General features: G+C 40.4%; 1 protein-coding gene across 4 annotated transcripts in view; it reads left to right on the forward strand.

The window, feature by feature from the left end:
• Positions 1 to 20,251, forward strand: part of FNDC3B (fibronectin type III domain containing 3B) — a 338,844-nt gene that overhangs the window by 272,240 nt on the left and 46,353 nt on the right. For all 4 annotated transcript variants that reach the window (XM_036930882.2, XM_036930884.2, XM_057499990.1 and 1 more), the window contains exons 12-18: positions 6,077 to 6,201; positions 7,441 to 7,615; positions 9,444 to 9,530; positions 10,726 to 10,864; positions 15,902 to 15,973; positions 18,008 to 18,126; positions 19,891 to 19,996. In XM_036930882.2, the coding sequence (XP_036786777.2) occupies positions 6,077 to 6,201; positions 7,441 to 7,615; positions 9,444 to 9,530; positions 10,726 to 10,864; positions 15,902 to 15,973; positions 18,008 to 18,126; positions 19,891 to 19,996 (823 nt within the window). The remainder of the gene's footprint in view (positions 1 to 6,076; positions 6,202 to 7,440; positions 7,616 to 9,443; positions 9,531 to 10,725; positions 10,865 to 15,901; positions 15,974 to 18,007; positions 18,127 to 19,890; positions 19,997 to 20,251) is intronic.

Raw genomic sequence — 20,251 nt, forward strand, 5'->3', positions numbered from 1 at the left:
GGTCACAAGTGGAGGTCCTTGGGAATGCTGTTTACTTTGCTGGGTCCTGTGGCTTTAGGCTGTGCCATACCTAAACTGTCCCCAAAGGGCTAGTGCATGTCTGTATTTAAAAATCTCCCCACAGTTCTCTATAACTTGTGGAATAGCATTTTAGAAAATTTTAATTCAGTCTAAAATGTATTAAATGTATTCATCTCTATGAGATGAAGTAAAACTGCATTGCCATTGATTAAGAATGTTGGTTGATCTTTTATCATGTAGGAATCTGGTTACATTTTTAGCTTCTGCAAAAATAATTTTTTAAGTCTATTCAGAGGTGTTACTTTGTGGATGGCTTTGAGGGAAAAGGTATGTACTAAGTGCATGGAAAAAACAGACTATCCAGGCATACGTTAAACATTTATATACTAACGTGCACGCTGCTGCTTCCTTACCTCCTGACTATTTATGGTACGGGAGGTATTTATAAGAGTTTGCTGAAAAACTTCATACTATAAACATAATGCGGACATCAAAATAGATGAGTGTTAGTCATATGTAACAAAGTACCTCAGAACTTATGGCTTGGACCAATGGCTTATCTGTATTCCACAGCTTCTGGGGCTTTAGCTGGGAGAGTTCATTGGCTGGGCAGCACTTGGGCATCGCCTGGTGGGGTCTTCCCACACAGATTTAGTGGTCACTGCTGGCTTAGGTGGGACCTCATCGCTTGGTAGCTTCAAGGGAGTCAGAATTGCAGAAATGAATGAGTGTTCTGGAGAAAAGATAGAGGCTTCATCACCTTTTCAGACCTAGCCTTGAAAATCACACAGCTTCATTTCCACTCTGTTCTGTCTGGTACAAGCAAGTCACAAGCCCACCCACATTCAAGGGTAAGCCTTATATACTTTGTTTCTGGGGTAGGGTATCAAAGAATTTTCAGGCATGTTTAAAACCACCACTATATGACATAAGGCTTCTCATGACTCTTAGTCATGAGGAACCATTAATCTTCATATAGCACATAAGGGGTTTCAGATACTGTGCCCTAAGATTGTTAGAGACAAGGCCATTGACTTTGAAAGTACAACCTAACTCTTTTTCCTACCCCTGCTTCTCTTTGGACTGTTCTAGGAAGGGGGACAAGGAAGACAAATGTGTTCCTAGAGGTGCAGTGATAAGGAAGGGACTCAGACCTTAAACCCACCACAGCTCTGTTAGCCAGCAGGGTGGCCTTGGTGGCAAACACTGCTCCTCTCAGTTAACAGATGAAATAGACCTTTCACTGATAAGGAGAGGGAACCTAAGAGATAGACAGTATTCCTGCTAGTTAATGCCCCAGCCTCTGGTGTCCTGTTCTTTGGGTGACTCACAGGAGGTCAGTGAAGTGTGTAAGTGGCAGAGGGAGGGGAAGGGCAGGCAGGGTAATTAAGAAAACCTTATAATTTTATTTAATAGCTAATTTTAATATTCTTAACCTTTAGATTAGAAAGAAATGAAAAGTTACTCAAGTAGATAGTAAAAGGGCAAAAGATAAAATTTTTAAATACTTAAAACCTTTTATATTTATAACTTGTCTCCAAGTTTCATTTTAAAGAATGAAATAATGTTTAATAAGGCACTTTCCCCTGGAGGTGGGGAGGTCTTTGGCCCTGAGGCTAACACAGTGTGAAAACTGTTTCCAAAGGCTAGCCCTTCTCTGCTCTGTAGCCATGTACGAGTCTACATTTTATGCACTCTGCTAAGCTCCTTCTCTCACCCCTGCCTTTTCAAGACTAGGCCCTTTTCACAGTCTGGCAAAAAGTTGAAGGCTATTGATGTTCTTCAGAATTTACCAGGAAGCTTATAAGAACATCTGGACTGAATATTCTTAGGTCTTGTAACTGTGTGTGTGACCCTTCTAAAATGTGAGTGAGAATGGAGCAAAGGAGAGGCAGGTGCTGGCAGAGTGTTTGATGTTCTAACGCTGGGTCTTTGCCCCGAGGACGGTGCCTCTAGCATGTGAGTCGAACTGAGAAGAGGCGCTTGCTCACCAAAGGTCAGATAAAGGAGATAGCCTGGGCCTGGTGAACTCTGCGGTAACAGAGTCGCGACGGTATAAGGACTCAGGCTCCCTAACACATGCCAGAGGGACGGGAGGGTAAGCTCATCCAGTGGGGTCTAGAAGGTAGGTCACAGACAATATACCTTGTTCGATGGTAAGAAAGAAGAGAGAGGCAAAGCCAGGGAGCTCAGGCCTGGGCAAGGGGCAGTCTGATAAATGCCATGTACACAAGCCAACTTGTTAGCAATTCAGGCACTTTCCTGGAGAGCAGTGGTGACCAGAAGTGGAGTACAAGCACTCGGGGCGTGTCAGAAGACAGTTTCATTCGCCTCACACTCTGAGTGCCGCACTGGTGCTCTCAGACTGGGCCTGGTGTGGAATGACTGCAGATTAGCAAGAACCATAAATTCAGTCGGGTGAGAACCAGGCTCAGCTGAAAAGGAAGCCATACAGGTTTGTATGCCCCATCGCACGCCAAGTTGAGTGCCTTGAGGTTTATCAGCACACAGGTCGTCTGTACTCCAGGATTTCTTCACATTCAGTAAAGATTAACCTTGTCCTTGCATGAACTCAGTGGGTGCTGTAGAAACAAGCATTTGGGCATGCCCAAGATTACAAAATGGAAACAAACCAAGGAGACCCTGAAAATCTGCCCTTTCTGGCTTGTGGACACTGGCAATGGAAAGTTAGGCCAGAACACGGCTGGGAATTAAATCATTTCATATCAAATGTTGCCCAGTGGCCAGATCTGCTCCAGAATAATCAAGGGTTTGGCCTGAAGCCTCCTCTCACCTCTTTCTCTAATTTCATTCCTTCCCCAGAGGAATAGGAACTCGCTTGCTCAACTTCGGAAGGTTCTGACCTGCTAGCTCACGTGCTGCACACCTGCTCTCCCAGTGCACGGAGGGCAGGGCGCTGCTGGGCAGCCATGCCCCGGTTCCATCCTTGTGGACCAACCAAGTCATAGGCTTTTTGAGCCCCCAGTCTCCCTCTCTTCTCCATGACACACTCTAGCTGACCAGAACAAGGCCTGGGCTACAAGCGTCCCTCTGCCTCTGTTTAACCAGTTACTGACAGCAGGCCTAAAAGGGTCAGGAGATTCCCATTTCTATTAGGACCATTTTAACAGGAAATTTGGTGCAAGGCCGACTTTAAATTATTAGAAAATAAGTTTCCTTTCCAAGTAAAGCTTAGTATATCTCAGTAACTATGTGTAGCTTAAATTAGATTTACTAGAAGAAAGTACATGCCACAAATTGTAATCTCAAAATCATTTGGAGCCATACTACCTATAAAAATATGGAAGTTATGATTTGCCCATCTGTAAACTTCACTGATGGTAATACTTCATCAATTGGTAATATGCCAATGATGGGCATACATACTTGATTTCTGATGAACAATGATAAACATTCACTTTATCACTCCTATCAGTTGTCTAAATCTTTCAGTCTTCTCAAGCATTTTTTTTTTTAAAATCCTATCCATTTCTGTCAAAAGGAGGAATTGGATAATATTTTATTTATAAATGCTGTTTACAACCTGGGCTCCCTCTTGGATTACAGATTCTTCACACCACCTGTACATTTGGACATGTACTTACTCTGATGTCTAGCACCTGGTATTACGGTCTGTCACCGAAGACCAGCATATGCTTGAGCCGTGGATCACTGGAGCCCCATGGCATCTACCACCAACATGTGTTAACCTCTTTGCTTATAGATCATTTCTGCACTGCAGTGACTTTTGTGAATATTTTTCTTCCCAGATATCCCTTTTAAACAACATGTCATGTATGAATATTTCCTTTTACTCAAAAGCTTCTCTCATGTCTGAAGTATTTTATTAACCTACTTTCTCTTGTTTTTGCTTTATTCTCAGTGACTTCTAAAAATTCACCAATAAACCTTACTTCCTTAACTGTGAACTATTTGTACTCTTACCCCTTCATACTCTACAAGTATTGTTTCTAAAACCTGATTCTAAGGTTCCATCAACTCTGGGTCTTTCTACATCTTAAGGACAGTGCACATTGTAGTACATTTTAGAAGATACTAAGATGGAAAATTTGCCTGCTTTGTCTAAATAAGTTGTAATTTATTGAGCAATTGTTCCCAATAACTGAAGTAGAAATTTAAAAATGTTAGCAACATGAGAAAATGTCTTGAAGGACACAGAATGCCTCCTCGCCTAATTCTTTAGTGAGTCCGAAATCTATGGCCCTTTAAAGAAAAATGTCCAGTTCCCATGAGTGATGCCTCCCCACTGTTTTCTCATTTAAGCCACGAACAGTCTGGTTTTCACCCTATTAAAGCAAATGAACCTGGTAAAGAACAGACTGACTTTTATTTACTGGCTATAGTTCTAAGCACCAGAAATGGGCAAAGGAGACCAAACAAAGAAATAGGAAAAATGAGGCATTGGAGGGGAGCCAGCATCGGGTTTGGAAGGAATGAGGCTTCCGTGGCGGCAGGATGTGCCTTTCTTGCACTGTTTACTCTGAGCTCAGAAATAGAGGAGGAAAGAAGGTAGATCACGCTGCAGCTTGAAATGGATACAGAGTATACCAGGGCGCACAGAGTATAATCAGGCACTGGATGTAATTATGCAAATGTATGTATAAATGGTTTTTCTATGAATAAATCATCTGCAGCAACGTTAAAACTCAAGGTTAAAGTAATTAGAAGGGCGTGATATACCAGCCATGGAGACTTTGCTCAAGTAGCAGCTGGAAGATGTTATGCTTTACTGTTTGCCTCTGAATGTACTTTGAAACCTTGATAAAATGAACTTTGGATCTTAAAGACTATTAGGACTTGGACTCCCTTCCTGGAAAGGGCACCACCTTGCTCAGGGAAGGGAAGGTGGCAAAGGGTTAGCTTAAGGATGAATAAGGCATGGTTTTTAATCTCTTCACCCCACCCTAGTGACACTTCAGTCTAGTTGTGTGTTTATTTTATTTTTAATTAAACTTCACCTGGAATCTGTTTTAGTGGTAAGCATTTGGAGGCCTGCCTGAAGGAAGGAAATACTTCAACTTATTTAGGAGAAAAATGTGCTTTCTTCTTTCTTTATAAAATAAATTGAGAACTTCAAACATATTTCTGAAGGCCCTGAGCCCAAACATCTGATTAAAATGCTAAGGTACATTCAGTGTTAGCTTGTGGTTTTCTTTGCATGAACATAGATAAAGTGGATTATGGGAATGAAATATTTGTTCTAGCAAACTGCTGATATAAGTATTTCATGCCTCTGAGTGTGGCACAGGGCAGTCAAGGGTTTTTTTTCTTACTCATTGGTCCATTAAGAGAACCCACTGGAGTCTTTTCTTTTTACTTCGAGAAATTGGAAGCATCATGTAACGCTAGGAAAACATTAAAAATATCCATCCTCGTAAGAATCTTAAAAGTAGCTATAAAACATAGAGATAAATTCAACCAATGTTCCAAGTGCTTATCAGACATTCAACTTGACTCTTGCAAGCGTTGATTGAGCTCCCAGATTGTTCAAAGCACTGCTATGAGGAAAGCAGATGTGGACAAGATGCTTCAAAGGCATGTGACTGATATGTAGGGCTCAGTGAACAGACTGCTCACTGTCACTGGAATGTACATTTTCGGGAGTGGGGAGGGCTTTCTGGGGCACACTCAGCTGCATAGACCAGTCCCCAGGTGCCCATCAGTTATGCAGAAGCTGTGCGTTTCCTTCCAGAGGCAGTGATCCCTCTGAGGCTGAAGACCAACCCAAGTGACAAACATCTTAGAAATTGTGCCTAAAAGGATCTTTTCCTATTTTATTAACCAAAAAGACTTTAGAAAATACAAGTGCATTACTATTATTAGTCTCAGTTACCAAGTTTCTGTAGCACCCTTACATTAAAAATGGCATATCTTTGTAGAAGGCTTTGCGTGCAACACAAGCACTTCCCTGGAAGCTTTCCTTCTCTTGGTTTTGTTCATTCAGACTAGAAAATTAAATAATGATTCAAAATGCTCTGTCATTTTCTTATTTTTTCAAAAAATTGATGCGCTTTGTTTCACTGTTTTCTTTTAGGGAAAAAGAAACAGTGGTTTCAGACAGTGCTTCTTTGGCAGCCAGAAGCATTGCAAGCTGACAAAGCTTTGTCCGGCGATGGGTTACACATTCAGGCTGGCTGCTCGGAATGACATCGGCACCAGGTACGGCGTTTCCTTGTCCTCATGCCATTAACGTTTGTGTGGTGATTCTGAGTCTTCATTTCATGTTGCTGGAAGGTGTGAAGATGCCCACTGCCTCCACACTGAAGCAATTTGAGATTTTCCTAGAGGGAATCCTAATAGAAGGTAGAGGGTCCTTTCTGAGGTGGTAGATGCCTTTGTGTGGCCTCTTGGTGGTCTTGGAAGCTATAATGCAAAGACCCTTCTGGGAGCCTCTGAACCAAGATGAAGGCAACAATGCAGATTTTGAAAGGAATCCCTCTTGGGGGTTTATTTTTTCAGATCATGCGCCTTTTTCTTTCATCACTTTTGCAAGCTACTCATTCAGTTGTCATTTTCAATTATATGTGAGTGTTTCCTGATACAAGGAAAGGGGTTCTGAGCCAGCCATTGTTGTCAAGCCTAGGACGGGTACTCACAGGATTGGAAAAAATCTGGCCTGTCTAGGATACCACAGCTTGCCTGCAAGCTGCAGAAGAAAGGCAAGAACAGGTGTACAATGAAGTGTCAGTGGATTAAAGGTGCTTTGAAAAAGACCATATATCAGTTGCACTTTCTGGGTAACTCTTGATTAAAGGAAGTGTCTTTTTCTTCGCTGCTTTTTGAAAATCCTAAAGGTTCAGACATCATCGGTCCCCAACCTTTTTTCTAGCCTAAAGAACTTCTTAACATCACAAGGTTTTACAGCCCTTGCTCCCTAACCATCATAGCCACTGCATTTTTAGAGTCCATTTGTTGAAAAATTCTTAATGATAAGGCTTATATGGTTTCAATAATTTATAAATGACTTGGAAGCACCCACAAACTTTTGAAAAATAGCACTGTGTATATTTATAAAGCATTTCTTTCACCAACGGTTATTTGTGCTTACACTGATTTGAAGGCCCCTTGGTCTTTGTGGTTCATAGCTTGATAAACATTGCACTGTGTCGTTCTTACCGCTGGGTGCTTTGGGGGGAAAATAAACTCCGGAATATATTGTCCTGTACCATGGTATGCTTTTGTAGTAGCGACTGAAGGGGGAAATTGGGCACATGGAGAGTGGTGGCAGGGACTACTATCTCAGGAAGGATTGTTGCCTTCCTCTGCTTGCTGAATCAGGCCCCAGACTTTCCAGCACAAACGAGGTTGGCAGTGGGTAGGTTTCTCCTTCCTCTTATAAATGCCAAATCTCCTCACACATCTCTAAACATGTGTCTCATTGGGGTTATTTCTCTACAGTGGTTATAGCCAAGAGGTGGTATGCTACACATTAGGAAACATTCCTCAGATGCCCTCTGCCCCGAGACTTGTTCGAGCTGGGGTCACATGGGTCACATTGCAGTGGAATAAACCAGAAGGCTGTTCACCTGAGGAGGTGGTTACCTACACCTTGGAAATCCAGGAGGATGAACATGTAAGTTTTTCAGATTTTGTTCCCTTGCATATGTTCCCTATAAGTCAGCATCGTCATAACTAGAGGACATCAGGAATTAGCCACTTAAGTTCAAAACCAAACTCTTAATTTCTACCACTACAACTGCCAGCAGGAGGCTGTCCTTCCCACAGTCCTCCTCATCTTGGTAAGTGACATCCCTGTCCTTACACTAGGGAAAACAAGAAATTTCAGTCATCCTTGACCTCCGTGTATAATCAGTCAAACCCCTTTAAATTTTCTTTCAAAAATTGTCCAGAAATCTAACCATTTCTCAACGTCTACACAGCTACTACCCTTTCCAGGTCGCCGTGACCTCGCCCGTGGACACTCAACTCATGGTGGCATCTGACCTATTTCTCTACCTTCACTACAGTCTGTTCTCCACATGAAACCTCAGTGATCTCTTCAATAAAATACATTCATGTTATTGCTCTGCTCAGAGCCCCTTCCGTGTCAGTGCCTTCCACTTCCTTCCAGGGTAAAAGGCAGAGCTTTTACAATGCCTGTATGGTCTTCCACTACGGGATTCTTCCTTCCTGCCCTTCTGCCTGCCACTGCAGTCTTGGGAACACACAGGTGTGCCCTGGCCTCAGGGCCTTTGCAGTTCTGTGCCTGCAGCTGGAATGCCCTTCCAGATGCCCTTGACTCACTTCCCTCAGGTCTCTTCTCACATGTAACCCCTTGGAGAGCCCTACCCTGCCCACCCTGTCAGTGCCATCCAGTAGAACCTCCCACAGTGATGTAAATGGTCCATAGTGTGTGCTCTCCAGTGAGGTAGCACCTAGTCACACGTGGCTACTGAGCACTGGAAATATGGCAGTGGTCCCAAGAACTGAATTTTTTATTATATTTCATTTAAATTTAAAGATCCCCATGTAGCTGCCTTATTTAACTCATGCAGCTATAAGGAAGCAGCACCTTACTAGATCCACCACTATCATTTTACCCAGCTTAATATTTTTGTCATAGCACGTAGGACCACATGACATGCTCTATTTATATACAGGTTTTGTGGTTTTTTTAAATCACTTTCTCCAGCTGGCATTTAAGTTTCTTGTGGGCAAGGCTTTGTCTGTTCTTGGGCAGTGCTGAGCCCCTAGAGTGTGATTCACAGAAGGTGCTCAGTAGTGATGGTGGATGGATACATGATTGAGAATGCTCTTGAATGAATTTTGCACATTCAGCTTTTAGTGGTATATTTGTCCTCTTAAAGAACCATGCCTTCCACATCCAAGTTGTCCTTTCTCCCTTAGCCAGAAGAGGACAGTATGTGGTTAGTAGAAACCTCAGCCACAGCTTACTGCAGAGCACATTGCAGCTCTACAGTGAAGACCTCAATACTAGAGGCTTTTTTCATGACTACATTGTTAAGTGAAATTTTTTTTTAGAATGCATACTCCTTTGTCACCTAGTACTACTTAGTGGTTAAATTAGTTATTTCAAATGCTTATTAAGTAACCAGGAAAAGTTTGCTCTTTGAGAAAAACATAATGGCATCTATTCGGAAACAAATTTACATTTTCTCCAAGAGAGAGCATTGTTCTCATGCAAATTAGTGTTAGCCTCACAGTAAAGTTGAACAGACACAGGGGAGATTACCATGTGATAGAGTTAAATTTTTACTTAAAGCTAGAATGCTATCTATCCGCAAGCACCATGGATGCATGAGAGAGATTCTCTTTTTGCAGTAGCTGCCGGACTTCTGGCCCACTGGGATGAAGCAAAGAAGCGATACAAAAATTCTACCTAAAAGGTATTCAGTGCCCAGATTTTATAACATTGTTTTTTTCTGGCTTTGCCTTTTCAGGATAACCTTTTCCACCCAAAATACACTGGAGAGGATTTAACCTGTACTGTGAAAAATCTCAAAAGAAGCACACAGTATAAATTCAGGGTGAGTCAGTCATTTTGGTACCTAAACTGCTTAAAAAAGAAGCTGTTTTTTGTTTCATCCATTTACGATTTCACATTGACTCTGCAGGTCACAAAATTGTTTTAAGGTTACTGCGCTTCATGTTTTTAAACTAACGTTTATGAAATGCACACCATACTTTAAAACCCCACTTATGAGAAAGAGAACTGTTTTAATAAATTGCATTACAGCGTGGCCAGGTGCCCTTGCCTGGGAAGCCCCAAACCAAATGCCCAGTGTCCCTGCCACTCATCTGCACATCACCCCTTTCTCTCTGGTGTTTCTCCTTGTAGTCAGAGTCCTCTTTATTCTCCACTTTCTTTTGCTCTTCTACGCATTATTTTTTCCTCAACTGTTTTTATTTTTCTACCCCATGGCCCATTCCCTCCCAACCTAGGCCTTGCTTTGGGCATTAACACCATCATTAATGCTGCCACAGGACTTTGCGTTTTTGCCAAAACTAGTGCTTTGCAGTCACTAAGAGAGAGCACCCAGCCTGCTGCATTTGTGCGGTGCCACTGTGTGTTGATCCTGGGCCCAGCACTGTGTTATCTAATATTAGACAGTCTGCATTTTGGAGAAAGAAGGTTGTGTTCTGATTCTACTCCTCCTCTAATTTGGGGGCTAAATGGAATTATTTGGCACATAGTAGTCACTTAATAAATAGTTGTAAAATTACCAAGTGGATTGTGTGACTATTTGAGGAAAATGAAAGTCTTCAAAATTTTAAAAGACCCTTGTTACTTGATGTGGGCTCTGAGAACATAGGTACATTACTAGCATTTCTCCACAAGATGGCATTGCCCTTCTTTTAAGTGAGGTGGTTTATCTGCTTTCCCCCCAATCCCCACCACCAATATTTTCCTTTCACAAAACAATAGAACTAGATAGTAATTACTGGTTTTATATCTTCTTGAAAGGATAAAAATGTCTTTAGCTGAAACCCAGCTTATGGTTTTATTATTAATTGTTAACAGCCACAACTATACAGAAAACAAGTACTCCATGAAAGAAACTTCTTTAAATCATTTATTTGAGATTAAGAAAGAGAGCAGATGTGTGTGTGTGTCGGTGTCCGTGTGGGTGTGTGGAGGCCTCGATCTCGCCGTGTTGGAGAGTCCCTGCTGATTCAGTGCCTGGGATGTACAGCATGTTCGTGCTTTCTCGGCTCTTACAGCTGACTGCTTCCAATGTGGAAGGGAAGAGTTGTCCGAGCGAAGTTCTGGTGTGCACAACGAGTCCTGACAGGCCCGGACCTCCGACGAGACCCCTCATCAAAGGACCGGTTACATCTCACGGCTTCAGTGTCAAATGGGGTATGCTTGTCTCCTGTTACTGTTTGTTTTTTGACAGATTTTTTAAAGACTTGATTAATTTCAGTATTGACTAACCAAAATAAAATGTGGGGGTTTTACATATTTGGAGTATGTACATGAGAAATATTTGAGAATTCCACAAATTGGTAAAATGGACAACTGTGAGAGCGTCTTACCTAATTTATGATTTTCCTGTGTTACACGTTTTCCTTCTTTTATGTACTACTCATTTGAATGTAGTTGTCTCTGAATATGAATTTCATTCTTCAGAAACTTGCCGTTAAAAAAATAGTAATAGTTAATGTAACAAATTGATTTATAAAATTAATACTGAAAGTAAGTTACAAAATTCAGGTATGTCATTGTAAGTAAATTCTGACACAATTTTAAGTAAATTGTAAGTAAATACTATAAGTAAGTTCAAGGTAAAAATAATTTAAGTCTTGAGCTTCAGGCATCTTTCACATTGAACTTCATCATACGCGGTTTGGGTTACCTGGTGGAAAGACTGTGGCGCGCTTCTGCAGCATGGCTGTTGGAATGAAATGAACACCCTTAGAATGTTGATCAGCATTTGCAGTTACATGTAAAGCTGTTATGTGTATGATTATCATTGATGCCATATAATAATATTAGCTACCTGCAAGGTGAAAAAAAAAGGTAGAAAATAAGATTTTACCTGGTAGCCAAGTAATGTAAAGGGAGTTTAAAACTTTATTAAACTGTTATTAGAACCCAACCACCAAGTCATGCTGCTGTCTTAAGTTACCTAATAGTTTTTTTTTTAATTGAAGTATCATTGATATACACTCTTATGAAGGTTTCACATGAAAAACAGTGTGGTTACTACAATCACCCTTATTATCGAGTCTCCCCCTATACCCCATTGCAGTCACTGTCCATCAGTGTGGTAAGATGCCACAGAGTCACGACTTGTCTTCTCTGTGTTACACTGTCTTCTCCATGACCCCCCACACCATGTGTACTAATCTTAATACCCCTCAATCCCCTTCTCCCTCCCTCCCCACCCACCCTCCTCTACCCCTCCTCTTTGGTAACCAGCTAGTCCCTTGTTGGAGTCTGTGAGTCTGCTGCTGTTTTAGTCCTTCAGTTTAGCTTCATCGTTATACTCCACAAATGAGGGAAATCATTTGGTACTGGTCTTTCCCTGCCTGGCTTACTTCACTGAGCATAATATCCTCCAGCTCCACCCATGTTGTTGCAAATGGTAGGATTTATTCCTTTCTTATGGCTGAATAGTATTCCATTGTGTATATGTACCACATCTTCTTTATCCATTCATCTACTGATGGACACTTAGGTTGCCTCCATACCTTGGCTACTGTAAAAAGTGCTGCAATAAACATAGGGGTGCATATGTCTTTTTGAATCTGAGAAGTTGTATTCTTTGTGTAAATTCCAAGGAGTGGGATTCCCAGGTCAAATGGTATTTCTGTTTTTAGTTTTTTGAGGAACCTCCATATTGCTTTCCACAATGGTTGAACTAGTTTGCATTCCCACCAGCAGTGTAAGAGGGTTCCCCTTTCTCCGCATCCTCGCCAGCATTTCTTGTTCTTAGTCTTTTCAATGCTGGCCATCCTAACTGGTGTGAGGTGATATCTCATTGTGGTTTTAATTTGCATTTCACTGATGATTAGCAATGTGGAGCATCTTTTCTTCTTTGGCCATGTGAATTTCTTCTTCGGAGAATTATTTGTTCATATCCTCTGCCTGTTTTTTAATAGGGTTATTTGCTTTTTGGGTGTTGAGGCGTGTGAGTTCTTTATATACTTTGGATGTTAACCCCTTGTTAGATATGTCATTTACAAATATATTCTCCCATACTATAGAATGCCTTTTTGTTTTGCTGATGATGTCCTTTGCTGTACAGAGGATTTTTAGTTTGATGTAGTCCCATTTGTTCATTTTTGCTTTTGTTTCCCTTGCCCGAGGAATTGAGTTCAGGAAAAAGTTGATCATGTTTATATTCAAGAGATTTTTGCCTATGTTGTCTTCTAAGAGTTTTCTGGTTTCATGACTTACATTCAGGTCTTTGATCCATTTCGAGTTTACTTTTCTGAATGGAGTTAGACAGTAATCCAGTTTCATTCTCTTACATGTAGCTGTTCAGTTTTGCCAACACCAGCTGTTGAAGAGGCTGTTGTTTCACCATTGTATATCCGTAGCTCCTTTATCATATTAATTGATCATATATGGTTGGGTTTATATCTGGGCTCTCTATTCTGTTACATTGATCTATGTATGGGTCTATTCTTGTGCCATACTAAATGGTCTTGATTACTTGTGGCTTCGTAGTAGAGCTTGAAGTCAGGGAGCATAATACCCCCAGCTTTGTTCTTCCTTCTCATGATTGCTTTGGCTATTTGGGGTCTTTTGTGGTTTCATACGAATTTTAGAATAATTTGCTCTAGTTTGTTGAAGAATGCTATTGGTATTTTGATAGCAATTGCATTGAATCTGTTGATTGCTTTAGACAGGATGGCTATTTTGACAGTATTAATTCTTCCCATCCATGAGCATGGGATGTGTTTCCATTTACTGATATCTTCTTTAATTTCTCTCATGAGTGTCTTGTAGTTTTCAGGGTCTTTCACTTCCTTGGTTAGGTTTATTCCTAGGTATTTTATTCTTTTTGAAACAATTATGAATGGAATTACTTTCCTGTTTTCTCTGACTGCTAGTTCATCATTAATGTATAGAAATACAACAGATTTCTGTGTATTAATTCTGTATCCTGTAACTTTGCTGAATTCAGATATTAAACCTAGTAGTTTTGGAGTGGATTCTTTAGGGTTTTTTATGTACAATATCATGTCATCTGCAAACAGTGACAGTTTAACTTCTTCCACCTAATAGTTTTGAGGCAGAATTATTAGGATATCTATTGTCCTGGAAGCTAGATATGATTAAGATAAACTGTAAAAATCTTGGTGTTCTCCATCAATAGAACAAAAAGGCATCCTACAGTATGGGAGAATATTTTCATAAATGACAGATCCAATAAAGGGTTGACATCCAAAATATATAAAGAGCTTACACACCTCAACAAATAAAAAGCAAATAATCCAATTAAAAAATGGGCAGAGGAGCTGAACAGATAGTTCTCTAAAGAAGAAATTCATATGGCCAACAGACACATGAAAAGATGCTCCACATTGCTAATCATCAGTGAAATGCAAATTAAAACCACAATGAGAGATCACCTCACACCAGTAAGGATCGCCACCATCCAAAAGACAAACAACAACAAATGTTGGCAAGATTATGGAGAAAGGGGAACCCTCCTACACTGCTGGTAGGAATGTAAATTAGTTCAAACATTGTGGAAAGCAGTATGGAGGTTCCTCAAAATGCTCAAAATAGAAATACCATATGACCCAGGAATTCCACTTCTAGGAATTTACCCTAAGAATGCAGCAGCCCAGTTTGAAAAAGACAGATGCACCCCTATGTTTATCGCAGCACTATTTACAATAGCCAAGAAATGAAAGCAACCTAAGTGTCCATCAGTAGATGAATGGATAAAGAAGATGTGGTACATAGACACAATGGAATACTATTCAGCCATAAGAAGAAAACAAATCCTACCATTTGCAACAACATGGATGGAGCTAGAGGTTATTATGCTCAGTGAAATAAGCCAGGTGGAGAAAGACAAGTACCAAATGATTTCACTCATATGTGGAGTATAAGAACAAAGAAAAAACTGAAGGAACAAAACAGTAGCAGAATCACAGAACCCAAGAATGGACTAACCGTTACCAAAGGGAAAGGGACAGGGGAGGATGGGTGGGAAGGGAGGGATAAGGGTGGGGAAAAAAAGAAAGGGGCCATTAAGATTAGCATGTATAATGTGGGAGGAGGCACAGAGAGGGCTGTGCAACACAGAGAAGACAAGTAGGGATTCTATAGCATCTTACTATGCTGATGGACACTTACTGTAATGGGGTTTGTGGGGGGAACTTGGTGAAGGGGGGAGTCTAGTAAACATAATGTTCCTCAAAAAAAAAAAATCTTGGTGTTTTTGAGCCTGACTGTAAAGCATTTTTTCCTCAGAAAATCCTAGAAACCACCACCAATACTGAATTTTTACTTTCATTAGTCATATGCTATAATATTTGACTTTATAATTATTGCTCTAAATATCTATTACTGAAGTATGTATAAGTTAATGAAAATACCAAGTAAAATGAGAAGGAAGGTAGAGTTTCTAAATCTATATGAATAATCTGAAGGTATGTGTAAAATATAGAGGTAGCCAACTGATGTAGAGTTAAATTCTGCACTGTCAAGTGAAATTATAATGCAATATATTTTTCTGCTCAGAAAACTCTTTTAAGCACAAGATGTTAGCATGGACTAAATACCCAAAGTGCCTCAGGGCTCTGCTGAGAAGCCAGACGTCTTCCTCAGACCATTTCTTTGGTGCACTTTCTTATTGATCCAGACTCCTGTTTTATAGCAGGTTCACTTGGAATATAAAGTTTGTTAAGTAGCAAACTGTGACAGAACAGATTTATTACATTCTGATGTTACTTATTTTGTCAATAATTTTATACTTTCCCCTCCATCTCAAAAGAATCTGGTCACTGATTAATACAAATGAAATAAAAAAGAAAATAATTTTAAAAAGAAATATATAAGTTTTCATCTCATATTGAAGTTACTCAATGTGAAAAAGCAGGCTACAGATTCTCACAGTAAAGTTATTAACTCTTAAAAAAGTTAATTCATATTGTGAGTTTTGCTCATGTTTCACTACATAAATGCTAACTCTGACTTTTCTAGCTCTAAGAACTTAGAGTAACCAGATGGTATTCAAGGTTTCTTGGAGTTTTTGTTTCTTTTGTTTTCCAAGGATAGAGTTGAGTGAAATAATATATTAATTACTGTTCCTTTTGGTTAAATCCAGAATTAAGGCAGTATGATGTTTCATAATGTTGTGTGTTCCAGTGTTATTTACCAATAAAAATCAATGCCCTTTTATAACTAATAAGACATTTGCTAACTTTGCAGATCCTCCAAAGGACAGTGGTGGTTCAGAAATACTCAAGTACTTGCTGGAGATTACTGATGGAAATTCGGAAGGTGAAGTTTTTGGAAATTGTTGTATTCAAATCCAGTAGCAAGCCCTATTCTATATAGTAATGGTGGGCAGACATTAATTCTAATGATAGATCTTTTAGAATAAACAAGTCTTAATTACATATTGATAGTTTTTCTCTTTCACACACATCAAAGATCAGAATCTGATTGAAATGGACATTTTTATCATGTTAAATTTCCTGTGTCGTTCATTTAAGCCCGAAGTCCTAATTAATAGAATAATTGAATTAAGTTTTTCATCCCCTCTCTTAGCATACTTTGTCCAGAAATTCTTATAAGCAGAGAGAGTGTTAGAAGCAATCAGCAGGAAGGATAAAGTGAAGGCAGCATGCAAGTTCAGAAATCTACAAATTCCCATGTATAATGATGACAAACAAAATACACTTTTATAACAGGTTTTGAAAATGCCTTTTCATCTTCAGATTATTTATTCATTACTTGTCAGGCTATATGGAGTAAAGTGGGACAATATTAGACATCAAATTCCTTAAATAGTGCCTTTTAAGCAATTCTTAGATTCTAAGAAAATTAATAAGGCTTTAATAGGAAAAAGAAAGCCACACATTGTCATCAGAACCTTAAAATAACATATCTCACTATTCCAACAATCCCTGTAACCATTTTTTTTAAGTTAGACATGCACATGATTAAAAAAAAAAATAGAATTAACAGTAACTTTCACAAACAAACAGAGCAGGTGTGTGGCTTGCCTTTTATTCTGTACCACAATAGCCACCTGTAGTATTTGTTTTTCCTGACAGATCCTATTTTAAGCTAAAAACATGAGAATTCTTTGAGCTAGGCACAGCTATTCTTAATATAATACTCTGCAATAAAAATTTGATTTAGTTTTTTACAGTAGAAAGCCTGCCTAGGAGATTAGTCATGTATATGTAACAGTTCATTGTGAAAAATCTAAATATATTTTGCATTTTCATGACTCTTGACCACTGGTAACAAATCAAAAGTAGATGCTATTGTCTACTTAAGGTTAACAGCTTCACCAGTGCATACCATGACTGATTAATTGAACCTTCTCAGCCACCCTTGCTCACAGGTACCTTTTCAGCCCAGTTTTCCCAGTCAGTAATGTCAGGATAATTGCCCTTAACATCCCCTCTCCCGGGAAGCCCTAGTTCATGGGACTTCCCTGTACATGTAACCCAGGCAGTACCTGAGGGAATCTGTGGAAGTGACTTTAGTAAACTATGGATTAGGATAAAAATTTTTCTCTAAAACAACTTCATGAAATAAACCCTTTCATAAAATAGTCAGCTGGAAACATTGTCCGAGCAGAACAGAGAAGGCAGAGTGTGCCAGCAGCTGGGGTTGGTGGGGCAGCTGCGGTGGAAGCCGCCCCGGGTGCCTTCCTCCTGCAGCACCGGCCTCACTCTGCATACCCGGACCCCACCGGTGGCCCTGCTTCCATTCTTTAGTCCTGAGAAGTGGCCAGAAACGGAGTCACACTGAGTGTTTCATTTTTGTCACCCTGCCAGGCGTTGCTGGCTTTTAAGTGTGGCTCCATGAAGAAAGCCTTTCCCAGAGTCCGTCTGTAGTGGGAGGATTTCACTCACTGTAACCTCCAAGCAGATAAGAACAGGGAGGAACTCTTCAGCAGTGCCCCAGACAGACCGGAACCTCACGGCCCGGCAGCCTTCCCCTCGCCCTGCTGGCCCAGAGGCCTGCTCACCCCAGAAGCATTTCACAGCTTGCTCAGCACCATCCTCAGTCTCCTTTTACCAGCCTCCCCGACCCCCTCAGCTGTGCCAACCTCAGGGTCAGCCAGTGCAGTAGTGGTGATATGAAGTGGTCTAGCCAGCAGGGCTAAGTAAGAAATGACTCCATGTTATTTTAATATTTAGCTTTGTAAAGGAAATAGAGCACTGTGGATGTTTAAAAAAGAGAGAGATGCTGGTTTTCATGCAAACCATTCAGAGCTTTTTCTTATCAGTAGCAGTTAATACTATTCCATTTTTACAAAAAGGCATCAACTCATACACGAGTCTTGTTTTACAGCGAGTCAGTGGGAAGTGGCGTACAGTGGATCGGCTACAGAATACACGTTCACCCACTTGAAACCAGGCACCTTGTACAAACTCCGAGCATGCTGCATCAGTACTGGTGGACACAGTCAGGTCGGTTTTGTTTCAGTCTAAAAGTAAACATCTTTGGACAACCTGTCTATGATTTAAAATAAAATTGCTATTTGAAAAACGTATCATGGTGATGCAACTTGATATGGCATCATGTCAGGAAAAGAAAACTAGAGATTGTTTTTTTTAATTGTACTTTAGAGAATGTAAAAGATAGGCCCCAGATGATTGTTAATTGAATTGTGGTATTTTCAGGTATGTTTGTCACTTAGTTATTATTTCTTAGAGTACTTTGACATGATCACCTGTGACAGTTGAAAACTGAGTGTTATGTGGAATTAGTATTAGCCAAAGAAATGGGTTGAACCTCAGTTATTACAATCACAGAAACGCATAGAATTTAGAGTCAAAAAAGTGTGACCTCCTGCACAGCCCTGCTGTTACCCCAATGTGGCAGTTTTACAAATACAGGATGTATCTTTCTCAAGGTACTTTAGTGCCATCTGCTGGAAAATTATTATCAAAACCATATAAATCTGTGGTGACAACAGTTGTGCAGTGCCCAGGTTACACATCTGTAGGCAGCAGTGCACGTCGCTTGCTGTCTACCGCTTACGTGACCTCAGGCCAGGCAGCTGGCAGGTCAGGAGCCTTGGTTCTCACCACATGGTTTTCTCATGGGCTCAGAGCAACCTGGTATACACACAGGAACTATCTCTAGAAATGAGAGTTGTTATGTAAATGGCTATATAATCAGAAAGTGAGTAAAAGACAAATACTAAAAAGACATTTTCATTGTAGAGATATTTAACATTGTGGTTTGGAATCATTAAGAGAAAGAAATTGAGAGATGGTAGGCATATAGCCCTGTGCTAGATTGACTTTTCAAGAGACTGTCTGCCAGTAGGGTGTTTAATTTTGCCAGTTACCCCACCTCCAGTGTTGTCCCACATATATTTTCTCCCCCAGCACCGCCCAAGGATAGTGGCGCAGTGTTGTCTACACTGCCCACACACACAGACTGTCTGTGAAAGGAAGGGCCAGTTAGACCATTCTCGTGCAGTGCCCAAGCCCTCAGAGTGCCTCCCAGGCTGGGATATAGCCACACCAAAGCCACACATTGTCAGTGGGCACCTCCTGTGTGTGAGCACTTCACGGAGCAGCACAGAGATGGCGCCGCTCAAATACAGTTACAGCCCCTCTGCACTGCTTCTCCTCAGGAAGAACAGTGAGTTTGGCTGAGCTGCATAACTCTAGTTTGTTTTCTCCCTTCTCTAAAAGGGGGTCAACTTCCACACACCCTGCCTTATAGAACCAGATGCTGCAAAAAGAAGGCCTACTTATTTTAGCATTAACAGAACCTGTTGGTTAATGTCAGACTCAGTTGATTAATAATTGACTTTGTTTGATTTTCTGCTCTGTATGTGGATGGTTGGCCATTTATGGTAGCATTCACAAATTTCATCCAGCTGTTGTTTTGTGCTCTCTTCTGTCCTCATGAAGGGTCTCTCTAATTTTGGTTTAGAGGAAAATGATTGTGTCCTCAGGATATATAGTACTCATGTCTACAAATCTGACTTCAGAAATATTCATCTTATGAGTAACATACGCAGGATATGTCCACACATAAAACACACCTACACATACATATGAAGTTCTTACTGCATAAAAGATCATCTGTACGTATTCAATGTTAAACCCTATTTGGTAGCATTTACAATTATAGGGTGTAATCTGCCTGGTATGTAGAGGTGTGGTAAACTCACTGTAACTAAGAGATGGTTCTCTCTGGTGTTTCTTCTGCAGTGTTCTGAAAGTCTCCCCGTTCGCACACTAAGCATTGCACCAGGTCAGTGCCGACCACCGAGGGTTTTGGGCAGACCAAAGCACAAAGAAGTCCACTTAGAGTGGGGTGAGTGAACAATTCACATTGACATTGACAGTTTGGACAATTGGAGATTGAGTTTAAGACGTAATGCTATGTCATTAAGTTGGAAGTCTTCTTTCTGAAAATGTTCTTTTCTGTTGAAAATGTCCATATTGTTTTTAACGTTCATTGGCTTGGGTTTTTATTCTCCTCCATTGTGTCTTTCATCCTTGTACACTATTCATCCTCTACCCTTCAGAGGGTACTTTTCTAGAAAAGGCTTCAGACCAGCCAGTCTTT

This window comes from Manis pentadactyla, chromosome 1 (genome assembly GCF_030020395.1).
Source record: "Manis pentadactyla isolate mManPen7 chromosome 1, mManPen7.hap1, whole genome shotgun sequence".
Classification (NCBI taxonomy): Eukaryota; Metazoa; Chordata; class Mammalia; order Pholidota; family Manidae; genus Manis; species Manis pentadactyla.